Source organism: Podarcis liolepis (assembly GCF_965112155.1).
Source record: "Podarcis liolepis genome assembly, chromosome: 13".
Classification (NCBI taxonomy): domain Eukaryota; kingdom Metazoa; phylum Chordata; class Lepidosauria; order Squamata; family Lacertidae; genus Podarcis; species Podarcis liolepis.
The window spans coordinates 43,757,469-43,769,838 of record NC_139573.1 but is presented as its reverse complement, the minus strand read 5'-3'; the positions used below and the strand labels follow the sequence as shown (position 1 = coordinate 43,769,838).

Below are 12,370 nucleotides of genomic sequence, written 5' to 3'. Positions count from 1 at the left end.
TCTCCCCCTTTCTTTCTTTTTTAAAACACTCCACCTCCACCCAAATTCGGTACTAGGGAAAGGGGGGGGGGAATCTACTTTGCATCTCAATTTCTCATTTCATGGGGGAAAACGAAGCAGGCTGCGAAAGAACACTTATTTCGGGGGGGTGTTAAAACAACTGGATTTATTATTATTTTTTTTAAAAAGTGGGGTTTAGCAATAAATCCCCACAAATGCTGGGGAGCAAGAAACTGATCTGCGTTTGCCCGTCAAAGCAATTGCATTTTTTCCTTTTCCCCACGTGGTGGCCCCGAAGAGGGAGAGACGGGGGGCAAAAAGACGGAAAGGAAAGGACCCTGCAAGTTTCCCCCCTTCTTCTTTCCATGATCAAGCGGGGGGCTTTTTTAAAAAAGGGGGGGCATGGCGATTTTTTTTGCGGGGGGGTGTCGCGGGTCCGCCTCCCCCCATTGATGGAGATTGCCATTTAAAACAGTGCGTTTTGTGATCAATTGCTTGGGGTCCCCCATTGATGGACATTGCCATTCAAAACATTGCCAAGTTGGAATAAAATACTGGAATAAAATATTGGCATCCGGGGGGGGGAGCTAAACCCGCTCCCCCGGTTGCGCATCAGCAAAAGGGACCCTCCGGACGCGCCGGCGAGGCTGGTCTGGTCTGGTCCTGGGGGGGGGGGGGGGGAGAGACGGGGACGCCTGCTCCAGGGCGCCGCCTGCTGGCGACGGGAGGGTAGGAGCGCCGCGAGGGGGCCGGCGGCGAGACGGGGGCTCCGGAGGGCGGAGCAGGGGGTGCGGCATCGGGAGCCGGGAAGCCGCGGCAGGAGCCTGTCTGCCAGCGCGGAGAGGCGGGCGGCGGCGGCGGCGGGATGTTGCTCCTGCTCTTTTCCCGGCGCGGCGACTGAGCGGCGGCCCGCGCCGTCTTGCCTGCCTGGGAAGGCGCCATGGAGAGCCAGCTGGCCCGCTGCAAGATCGTGGTGGTGGGCGACAGCCAGTGCGGCAAGACGGCGCTGCTCCACGTCTTCGCCAAGGACACCTACCCCGAGGTACGGGGGGGCGGACAGCCTCCCGCAGAGGGAGCCACATCCGACGGGGCGGGGAAGCCGGAGGGGAAGGAAGGGACCCCCGACGGTCGCGGTGGGTGGGTATTGGTGGGTGGGGGGTTCGGGAGAGGCAGCCGGAGAGGGGCGTCCAGGCAAGGCGAGCAGGGCTGCCGGTTGGCCAGCGGGGCCTCCGGTTCCTCCGAGGGGGCGGCCGGCCGGTCTCAGGACGTCGAAGAACCGCAGCTCGGTGGGGTTAGCGCCCGCTTTGCGCTTCCGGGAGGTCCCAGGTCTTGGATCCCCGACGGCAGCGTCGTCCCGAGAGGGCGGAGAGCCCGTGTTTTTAGACGGTGCCCACTGGGTAGGGTGTTCCCTCGGATGTGGCCGGAGACTGCGGGATTTGGGGGGGGGGGTCTTAGGAAGGGATGCGGCTTGTGTCACCTGTTGGGAGAGCCAGGGGCAAGATGGGAGCAGGAAGAGGCAAACACACAGAACTGAAATACTCTGGAAGTGGAGGGGCAAAATGCAAGGGGTTGTGTGTGTCATGTGGGGTGTAAAATAGGTTTTTTTGGGGGGCTGAAGGGACCTGGGAGGGATTCTCCGCACAGGGGGCGGTTCAAAGCGCTTCCTCGCTTCTGCCATAATCGATTCCTTCATCTTCCAAGGTGCCACAAAAACCCTCTTTTTCGGTTAGACTGACTTAGCAGGTTAGGTTAGAGAGTTTGGGTGTCTGGGTGGGGGGGGGCAATTTTGAGAGGGGTGAAGAAGATGGAGGAGGTTCAAGTGAGGAGTCGGGTTCAGGAAAAGCTGGGAGGGAGATTTAGGGTTCTGTAGGGAAACTATGGAACTGAGGAACCGCTGGAACATCAGGCGGAATGTCAGAAACCCGGAACAACCTGCCTGCCTGCCTGCCTTTGTGGGGTGGCTGGATTTAGGGCAGAGCATCTAGTTCCCTCTAGCTGAGGGCCATAATAATAATAATAATAATAATAATAATAATAATAATGGTAGCTACTAAGAAGCTACGTAAGAAAGCAACTCTACCAAAAGGAATTATTGTGAAAATACGAAATATTCTTTTTTGCGGGGGGGCACCAAATTTTGTCCTTGCATAAAACCGGCCTCTGTTGGGACTGAGGGTTGCAGAACTCAGTAAAAGACCTAGGGCTTCTTCTCAGTGCCTTGGCTGAGTCCGGAGACAGAACTTCCTCTAAGCAACCAGGGAGGACCTCTCTTTTGCTTTTACTGGAACATGACCAGGATCCCACACGAACCGCAAATTAGGACGAAAGGTCTTCCAGAGGCAGAGGCGTGCACCGTAAATGTTTGCTTTCAGAAACGGAGCGTTGCTCTTGGGGTTTTGAGGTCCGGCTGCAAGTGTGTCAGGGGCCGAGATGTGCGAGTTCTGGGTTGGGGGTGCTTGCAGTGGGGGGGGGGGTGTTTCTCCCAGTCGGCGGCATGGCATGAAATTCTGTGGTTTCATGCGTTCTGTTGTCTCCGCTGTCCCCCCCTTGCAGAACTATGTCCCCACGGTGTTCGAGAACTACACGGCCAGTTTTGAGATCGAAAAGCAGCGTATCGAACTCAACATGTGGGACACATCAGGTGAGTGAGGAGCAGAAACTTGGGTTGGGGGCAGGGAGCGCTCTGGAACTGGTAACTGGGCTGAATTTTGCCTGTCCCAGTTGAGGGTTTTTGCGACATATTCCTGTTTACCCAAATGAATGTGCCCTCTGAGTGATTCCAGGAGTTTTAGCACCACTGCCGTACAAGGGACAGTTTATTTGTTTGTTTCCTTCTTTTCCTTGACCATTCCTAACCTTGCTTGGAAGATCTTTCTTTCCTGGCTGCAGCTGCCTGGTTTGGAAGTTTTGTGCTTCGCATGGGTTTGGGTGAATACTTTCCTCCCTTATAGTTTTAACTTGGAGCATTAGTTTAACCAGTGTTTCCCAAACTTAGGTCTCCTGCTGTTTTTGGACTACAACTCTCATCATCCTTGCTAACTAGGGATGATGGGAGTTGTAGTCCGAAAACAGCTGGACACCCAAGTTTGGGAAACACTCGGAGTTAAACCACCATCAGGCTTTAAATTTCTCCCACTGACTTCCACAAAGGATTATCAGGTTCCCTTTTTCTCTTGGCTCCAGAAATTGCCGTCAACACTCGCCCAGTGTTTTCCAGCATTCTCCTTGCATACGTTCTTGGGATTATTATAATTTTACCCCAAGGCTCAAGTCTGTGCTGTTCTCTGGAAAACCCTTTCCCTTAATCTCAAATGCGGTAAGGGGAAAATCTCTCTTTCATATGTTTCGGCTAAGCACTGGTACTTGGATCCTGGTCTAGTAAAACCTAGTTACACATCAAGCCCTTTGTTGGGGGGAGCAGTTGTGATGAACTGGTGGTGAGAGAAAGACTCTTTGTATATGCTCAGAGTTTGCTTCTCCCAGAGCTGGGCATCAGCATTACAAGGTGGTTCTGCTGCTAAGACCTGCTTCAAATCCCATCTCGGATATCCCTTATATAAAATTTCCCCCCTCAACTATAACACCGCTCATAACCCTCTCTGGATTATGTGGGGCTGGCCTGCTTTACCTACTTTCTTGAAAAGGTTATAGGGGGATAACATGATCTGGCTAAAATTGGGTGGGGTGGAAATTATGATGCTGGAGCTTTCCAATTTCATTTAAGGACCCCTCCCTGCCTCTTCCACCCCCCCCCGCCCTCACCTGCAGTAATTAAAGTACTGCCTTCCTATCCACTCTGTGGCCTCTTTATTTTTGGTGTCCTGTTTCCTGGTAGCACCTGCCTAGGAGTACCTGTCAGAAGGTACAGAATGAATTCTGAGATTCAGGGTGAGGCCAAGAATGAATGAGGCACGAAAAGCTCCGGATCCGAGGGCAGACCTCGCCCCTGGAAGGAATGTAAGGGGAGAAGGGCCCGTTTTCGTACTTGATTTGCCTGCAAAGAGGGAACGTTGAGTTCTTGCCAGCATTTTAGAAGCAGCTGGGTCCTGGAAGCAATTCTGGGGGTTGTCTGGCTCAGCCTGGCTTCCTTTTATGCCTTTTGCCTTTTATTTGTAACCCCTCCACCCCACAAAACCCCCCATTTTTTGTGGTTTTCCATATGCGAGAGAAGGGACGATGTTGTGCTTCAGGCTTGATGCTACAGAGGAGGAACAGAAGAAGATGCAATGCTTTGGCCATGATGTGTAGGATAAATGTCCCCATTTTTGTTTTGTTTTGAGAGGGATGGAGAGAAGGATCACCCAAACTACCGGGGCTTCTTCTTTCCTCTGCCTCGACTCCAGCTTTTGCATTTATTAACTTCGCAGCCTCGCGATTGGCACGGCCAGAGCCTTCCCTTGGCACGGCACCTCTCGCCTGCTTTTGTCGAGTTGCGTAAAGGGCTCTCCTGTGTGCAGTGCAGCTGTGGCGAAATTGCCGGTGGCTCTTCGGGAGGCTGCAGAAAGGCTCTTCTGTCTGGGTAGAGAAAAGAGCGTCTCTTCCTTGGGCTGTGGGAGGAGGAAGCGAGCAAACAATCCTCCTGCTGTGGGAGGCCGGAGCGCGGTGCACAAAACGATCACAAAGCTAACGGCACAGAGACACGAGCGTTGTTTGGAGCTGGCAAACGTTCCGTGGCTAACAGGCGAGCGAGCTGCAGCCACAGACTCTGCAGTCTGGCCAAGGGAGGAGAGTCGCAGAAATGCTTCGTAACGGATCAGCTAGGCTCGTGGCAAATTGGCAGAGGGTTGGTCTATAGGTGTCTTATTAAGCCGTGTATGCTAATGACCGAAAACTGCACTTGGAGATGAGAGGCTTTTAGGGATGGTGTTCACCATCGGTTTGGAAAGGTGTGGGCTACCTGTGGCACACCGGACATCGATAGATTTCCACTTCCTAGCCGGTAGGCTGGGATGTTGCTCCTAGCAACATGTGGCTGGCCCCAGGCTCCCCATCCCTCAGATATAAGCCAGGATAGAAAGGGCTTCTCAATGTCACAGGAGGGGTGGTGATGTGGTCCAAAACACTGAGCCTCTTGGACTTGCTGATCAGAAGGTCAGCAGTTTGAATCCCCGCAGCAGAGTGAGCTCCCGTTGCTCTGTCCCAGCTTCTGCCAACCTAACAGTTTGAAAGCACACCAGTGCAAGGAGATAAATAGGGGCCGTTCCAGCGGAAAGGTAAACAGCGTTTCCGTGCACTCTGGTTTCCGTCACTGTGTCCCATTGTGCCAGAAGTGGTTTAGTCATGCTGGCCACATAACCTGGAAAGCTGTCTGTGGACAAACGCCAGCTCTCTCGGCCTGAAAGTGAGATGAGTGCCACAACCCCAGAGTCGCCATTGACTGGACTTAACTGTCCAGGGGTCCTTTACCGTACTTCTGTAGAGGGATTTTTGCCTCTGACTCCAGACCCTCCAAGTACACCCTATTTACAGAAGCCGGCTTGGTTTCTGATTAGATCCTGGAATGTCCCACTTTTCCTTAAGATGTCCCTATTTTCATTGGAGAAATGTAGGAGGGTATGGAGTTAGGTGACCCCTGAGCCAAGGAGATAAAGGAACTATACAACCTTTAGAAGACATCTGAGGGCAGGCCTGTATAAGGAAGTTTTTCAATGTTTAATGAGCTCACCCCATTGTGGGGATTCGAACCACCAACCTTCTGATCGACAAGCCCTAGGCTTGTGGTGTAGACCACAGAGCCACCCGCATCCCAATCATGGAATAGGATGCCCCTGTTTTCATCAGAGAAATGTTGTGGGGTATGACACCTGCGTTTGCCGCATCCCAAAGGACTTAGAAATTAGCCGTCCTGTTTCGTATGCACTTTGCCATGCAGCAAGGAAGGGGTTATGCTACTGGTGGGATAAATGAAGCCTCTCGTTCCACCCAGGGCTCAGACATTTGTTCTACAGCCCCTGCAATCCTGCTCCAGAATGGGTGGCTTTTCAGTCTGGTCCGGCAAAGCAGCTTTGAATGCTCTTGGAAGGATGTGCCTGCCCTTGGCTGGCTTGGAGCAGAAACCCTCCGAGATTTGAGCACTCGGGTGGTGGTGCTCACATGCCCAAAGTAATTGATTAGGAACATTTCTGAGCACAGAAACTGTCTGCAAGGGAGAATAGGAGTTACAGCTGCTTAATTTATTGCATTGCAAGGGCTGCAAGTCTGGAGGGAGGGTGGCAAGAATGTAAAGGAACGTTAAGTCTTCCTGATAGGAACAGCAGTGGATGTTCTAATTCATGGGTGGGCAAACTAAGGCCCGGGGCCCGGATCCGGCCCAATCCGGCCTTCTGAATCCGGCCAGCAGACAGTCTGGGAATCAGCGTGTTTTTACATGAGTAGAATGTGTCCTTTTATTTAAAATGCATCTCTGAGTTATTTGTGGGGCATAGGAATTCGTTCATCCCCCCCCCCCCAAAATATAGTGCGCCCCCCCAAGGTCTGAGGGACAGTGGACCGGCCCCCTGCTGAAAAAGTTTGCTGACCCCTGTTCTAATTCTCTGCCACTGTCTCTTGTTAGCTTTTTTAAAAAAGAAGGATTCTCTGTTACATTGCTGCTTTTATCCTGAAACTATTTTAAAGCTAATAACGAGGAGGAAACAAGTGTAACCATTTAAATCCTGCACCTCTTGGTGTTAGTTTTTCAACTCTTCATTCCCAAATGCTTCCTTTGGGAAATGTGGTAAGTGTGTTTTTATTTCGAAGCGAGAAGCTCCGGTCTGTTTGGAAGTTGCAGCGAATCCATAATCCCCAATAACGCAGGGGTCAATTGCTGCTGCCTAGAGGCTTTCTCTTTTGTTAATGCTTAGGTTATTTCCGTGTCGAGTCCTGGCAACTGCAGTCAAGTTTCATAGCTCACCTTAAGCCTCCCTAGTCATTCCTTCTGAAAATCTTGTTTCAGAGGCAAAGCTGAGGACCGCGAATTGTTGTTGTTTAGTTGTTTAGTCGTGTCCAACTCTTTGTGGCCCCATGGACCAGAGCATGCCAGGCACTCCTGTCTTCCACTGCCTCCCGCAGTTTGGTCAAACTCATGCTGGTAGCTTCGAGAACACTGTCCAGCCATCTCATCCTCTGTCGTTCCCTTCTCCTTGTGCCCTCCATCTTTCCCAACATCAGGGTCTTTTCCAGAGAGTCTTCGCTTCTCATGAGGTGGCCAAAATATTGGAGCCTCAGCTTCAGGATCTGTCCTTCCAGTGAGCACTCAGGGCTGATTTCCTTCAGAATGGATAGGGTTGATCTTCTTGCAGTCCATGGGACTCTCAAGAGTCTCCTCCAGCACCATAATTCAAAAGCATCAATTCTTCGGCGATCAGACTTCTTTATGGACCAGCTCTCACTTCCATACATCACTACTGGGTGAGAACCGCGAATAGCCTACCTCAAGTGAAGCCCTTCTGGGCTTCGGTCTCCACAAAAGCTCTCTCCCAGCCTTTATAAACAATACCACCACAACTCTCACTATTTCCATAAGGAAGCTTTGATTGCCTTCTTCCTTCCCTGGCAATATGTAATTTGACATCCTTTATGTGTTTGTTTGTTTGTTTGTGTGTATGTGTGTTATCTCACTGCATTACAGATAGGGATGAGGGCGGATTTTGTTTGGTCTGCATTTTTAAGCAAGCCCACCTAATTCGTGTCTCCCAGGCTAAAATCCACTGATCGGAACATAATTATTCTCCCACTTCTGAGCTTCTCTGAATTTTATTTCTTTATTGGCCCCTTTTTTCAGCCGAGAAGTGTATTTTAGGATAAAATGCATTTAGAAATGTGTGCTTTGAGATAAAAGATGAATTTAAATACGGTGGGGTTTTCTTGGCACCGGTTTTAAAATGTTAACATTGAAGTGGAAACAGGATGGAACAGGCATCCAGGATGAACTCGTGCAAACTAGACCGATCCACCTGTCCGTAATTGCAGGTGGTGGAAGCCCTTGGTCACTTCCTAATTAAAATCCCCCCAACTCCTGGTGGTGTCTTATCTCTCCCAAGGCTTGGTCTTCTGGGAAGTGGCTTGCAGAGGTTTTCTCCCCCGCCCCAATCCCTGACCATATAAAGAACTGATGAGTAGCTTTGAATAGGTACCCGTGGTTTTTCCTTCCTCGCAAAGGAGGAATGCCATCTGTACTGTTGTTCTGTTCCGTTTGTTCTCTTCCTCCTTTACAGCCATCCTTCTCTAGAGACTCTGGTGAACAGTAGTCCTTTGGGGGACGCTGGGGGCAGGAACGACAGCGCTGGTGGGACTACAAATGGTTTCAGAGTCTTAAGTGGGTTGTCTTGTACCAGTGCAACCACTCTTGCACCTCTTTCGGTCTAGCTTGGGTCTCATGAGCTGCTGTATGTGAGGCGAAGCTTGGTTCCTGGTTCCTTATTCAGCACACCAGCCTGAATAAGGGACTGATGTTCACATGCCCCTGTACCCCAAAATAAGCTTAAGACCACCCCATATCATGCACCCTCCACGACTGGGAATCAGAACCCTTTGATACGCACGCACTAGGGCTGGGCGATATCTGGTTTTCAGCATCGTAATATATCACCAGCTAAAAAATGCAATGTACTGCTATATCACAGTGTCTGAAATAAGGATGGAGCTATGTAGACAGGCATCGGCTGGCTTCACAGTTTTTCATGCATTGTGATTTTTGCCGGTGCCTGCTCTTGTGATTCGCTGCAGAGTTAACAGGGGCTGCAGGAATCGAGAGAAGCACTGGCTTGCTTCATGGTTTCCTCCACATTGTGATTTTTGCATAGCGCACATACAGTGGTGCCTCGCAAGACAAAAAGAATCCGTTCTGTGATTCTCTTTGTCTAGCGGTTTTTTCGTCTTGCGAAGCAAACCCATTGACAGATTAGCGGATTAGCGCTATTAGCGGTTTTTATCGGCTTATCGGATCAGCTGATAAGCAGCTTAGCGGCTTAGAAAAGGGGGAGGAAGGGGGAAAAACCCGCAGGAACTCGCAAGACATTTTCGTCTTGCGAAGCAAGCCCATAGGAGATTCGTTTTGTGAAGCACCTCCAAAACGGAAAACTCTTTCGTCTAGCGAGTTTTCCGTCTTGCGAGGCATTCATCTTGCAGGGCACCACTGTACAGTGGTGCCTCGCAAGACAAAATTAATTCGTTCCGTGAGTTTTTTCGTCTAGCGAATTTTTCGTCTTGCGAAGCACGGTGTCGGAAAAGTTTTGGAAAAGCTTTCAAAAATCACCAAAAACCTCAAAAAAGGCTACCACACTGCGTTCTATGAGTTGCTCCTCGAAGTCAAGTCGCAACTGTATTAACAGTGTTAAGAAAAAGGAAACAAACTTGCAAGACATTTTCGTCTTGCGAAGCAAGCCCATAGGGAAATTCGTCTTGCAAAGCAGCTCAAAAACCGCAAAACCCTTTCGTCTAGCGAGTTTTTCGTCTTGCGAGGCATTCGTCTTGCGGGGCACCACTGTATTGTATACCATGATTCACGATATATCGCCAGGTCAAAAGTTATGAAACAGATTATCACGATATGAACCAGTTTTGGATGATATATCGCCCAGCCCTAACATGCACCGTGATTCGCGATATATTGCCCGGTCAAAAATTACGAAACTGAAATCACGATATGAACTTCAAACTGGTTTTGGACGATATATTGATATATCAACCAGCCCTAACACGTGTGTGTCCGCGCGCATGCACACACTCACACACACACACACACACACACACACACACACTGTCCTAAAGGACTGCATTGAAGCATGGTTCTCAAATGCATCATGCCCCTAGGCCACACTGAGGAATAAGGGAATGTTTGCACCTTGAAATAAAGTCTTGGCCCACCCAAAATTAGGCATCCCTCCCTCCAAAATACAGTGGTACATCTGGATGCGAACGGGATCCATTCCAGAGCCCCGTTCGCATCCTGAGTAGAATGCAATCTGCAACTGCGTATGCGCGGGTCGCGATTTGCCGCTTCTGCGCATGACATCATTTTGAGCGTCTGCGCATGTGCGAGCTGCGAAACCCAGAACTAACGTGTTCTGTTACTTCTGGGTCGACGCAGAGCGCAACCCGAAAACGCTCAACCTGAAGCATATTTAACCCAAGGTATGACTGTTCTGCTTCCCGCAAGGCTAGCCAGCGTCACGTCCAGACCAGTGCTTTGGTTTTGCCCAGGTTCCTGCCAGCTATGCTGCTCATGTGCTGACAGTTCCCAGTATGCCTATAAACGAATAAAGGATTGGTGTCTTCCCCCCCCCCTCGAAACAGGCTTTGGGCTGTCCTGAATCATGCAGGCTTCTCCCAGATGCCTTGGCATCATGTCTGGCCCAGAGCTTCATTTTGTGCAAGTCACTTGCGATGTCCCCTGCCATTTATTTCTTCTCCTCGCAAGCGCGCTGACAAATGCGTCCCTCCAGGAACGAGGCTCTCCTCCAGCTGCCGCCGCCCCTGCCTCTGGCAGCAGCCTCCTTTTAAGCAGTGAAAGGCAGCGCTTCGGATATCACAGCAGGCAGCCGTTTTAAAATCCAAAAGAGGAAGGGGGTGGAAGGAAGCCATTGTGATGAGCATTCCCACCCACCCCCAAAAAGGAGCCAAAATCAATCCATCAGCTACAAATGGGGTGGAGATTGGGGGTGTGGGCATTTTCCTATACAGTGGTACCTCGGGTTAAGAACTTAACTCGTTCCAGAGGTCAATTCTTAACCTGAAACTGTTCTTAACCTGAGGTACCACTTTAGCTAATGGGGCCTTCTGCTGCCGCATAATTTCTGTTCTCATCCTGAGGTAAAGTTCTTAACCTGAGGTACTGTTTCTGGGTTAGCGGAGTCTGTAACCTGAAGCGCCTGTAACCCAAGGTACCACCGTACAGTGGAACCTTGTGTTACGTACCATCTCTCTTGTGAACGCTGCGGGTTATAAGCTCCGCTAACCCAGAAGTAGATGCTCTGGGTTGCGACCTTTGCCCCAGGATGTGAACGGAAGTTGAGCGCCACCAGCGCTTTTTAGCAAAAGCGCGCCTCATGTTACAAGCAGTTTCAGGTTGAGAACAAACCTCCAGAATGAATTAAGTTCGTAACCGGAGGTACCACTGTATGGGTTTCCCCAAACTTGGGTCTCCAACTACAGTTCCCATCATCCCTGACCACTTGTCCTGCTGGCTAGAGAAGATGGGAGTTGTAGTCCAAAAACAGCGGGAGATCAAGTTTGGGAAACCCTGGTCTAGAATGTAAAAGCCTATTTCATTTGTTGTGGTGGTGCTTTTTAACCAAAACCCAAATCCACAGTAAGAGACCCACTTAAAGAGTTGAGTTGCTACAGGTTTTCCGTGTGATGAGTGTTTCTGCTCCATAGTTGGATTTCATGGGAACGATGGGGACGTGTGTTTCAGTTCGTCATTGCTGTTTATTTGCCTCCATCTCACTATGCGATGCTTTATAGCAGGAGTGGGAAACCTGAGGCCCTCCAGACCAGGTCGGACTCCCCCTCCCATCAGCCCCAAACATAATGATCAGGACCCCAGGTTCTCCACCCACCGCACTTACAAAACGATAATACGATAACGATAATCTTTATTGTCCTTGTCCCATACAGAACAACGAAATTGGAAAAAATCTACATCAGACATTCAAAAACCAACATGCCTGCTATCCCAGCCATCCCAGCCTGGTTAGCCCCCTAAAAACTCTGATACCCCATAATTAAATACAGTATACTCCCATAGAGACGACCTTACACTGCGTTTAAAACCAAAATCGCTTTTGGATAGAAACTGTTACTCAGACGGCTAGTCCTAGTCTTTATAACCCTGTACCTTCTTCCAGAAGGCAGAAGCTGAAAGAGATCACAAACTTCACAAATGGAGACAATAATAATAATAATAATAATAATAATAATAATAATAATAATAATAATAATAATAATAATTTATTATTTATACCCCGCCCATCTGGCTGGGTCCCCCCAGGCACTCTGGGCGGCTTCCAATAAAACACTAAAATACAATAACCTATTAAACATTAAAAGCTTCCCTAAACAGGGCTGCCTTTAGATGTCTTCTAAAAGTTTGGTAGTTATTTTACTCTTTGACATCTGGTGGGAGGGCGTTCCACAGGGCGGGCGCCACTACCGAGAAGACCCTCTGCCTGGTTCCCTATAACTTGGCTTCTCACAGCGAGGGAACCGCCAGAAGGCCCTTGGCGCTGGACCACAGATGTTGTAGCTGCATCACTGTTGGGTTTGGTCGGGGATTGTTTGGGGGAGCTAAGGGTTTAAGCAAAAAGCACATTGTGGTTGAGTTTCCGGGGGGATGTGGAGGATGACAGAGGACCAAACTGGGTGAGATCTTGAAGGCAGCCAGGTGGTT

The 12,370-nt window shown here is 49.9% G+C and overlaps 1 protein-coding gene across 1 annotated transcript in view; it reads left to right on the top strand.

The window, feature by feature from the left end:
- Window positions 1-783: 783 nt before the first annotated feature.
- RND2 (Rho family GTPase 2) overlaps window positions 784-12,370 on the top strand; it is a 53,609-nt gene continuing 42,022 nt past the window's right edge. Inside the window, exons 1-2 of the mRNA XM_083470295.1 lie at window positions 784-1,042; window positions 2,554-2,641. Coding sequence (XP_083326421.1) covers window positions 941-1,042; window positions 2,554-2,641 — 190 coding nt within the window. The 5' untranslated portion in view covers window positions 784-940. The remainder of the gene's footprint in view (window positions 1,043-2,553; window positions 2,642-12,370) is intronic.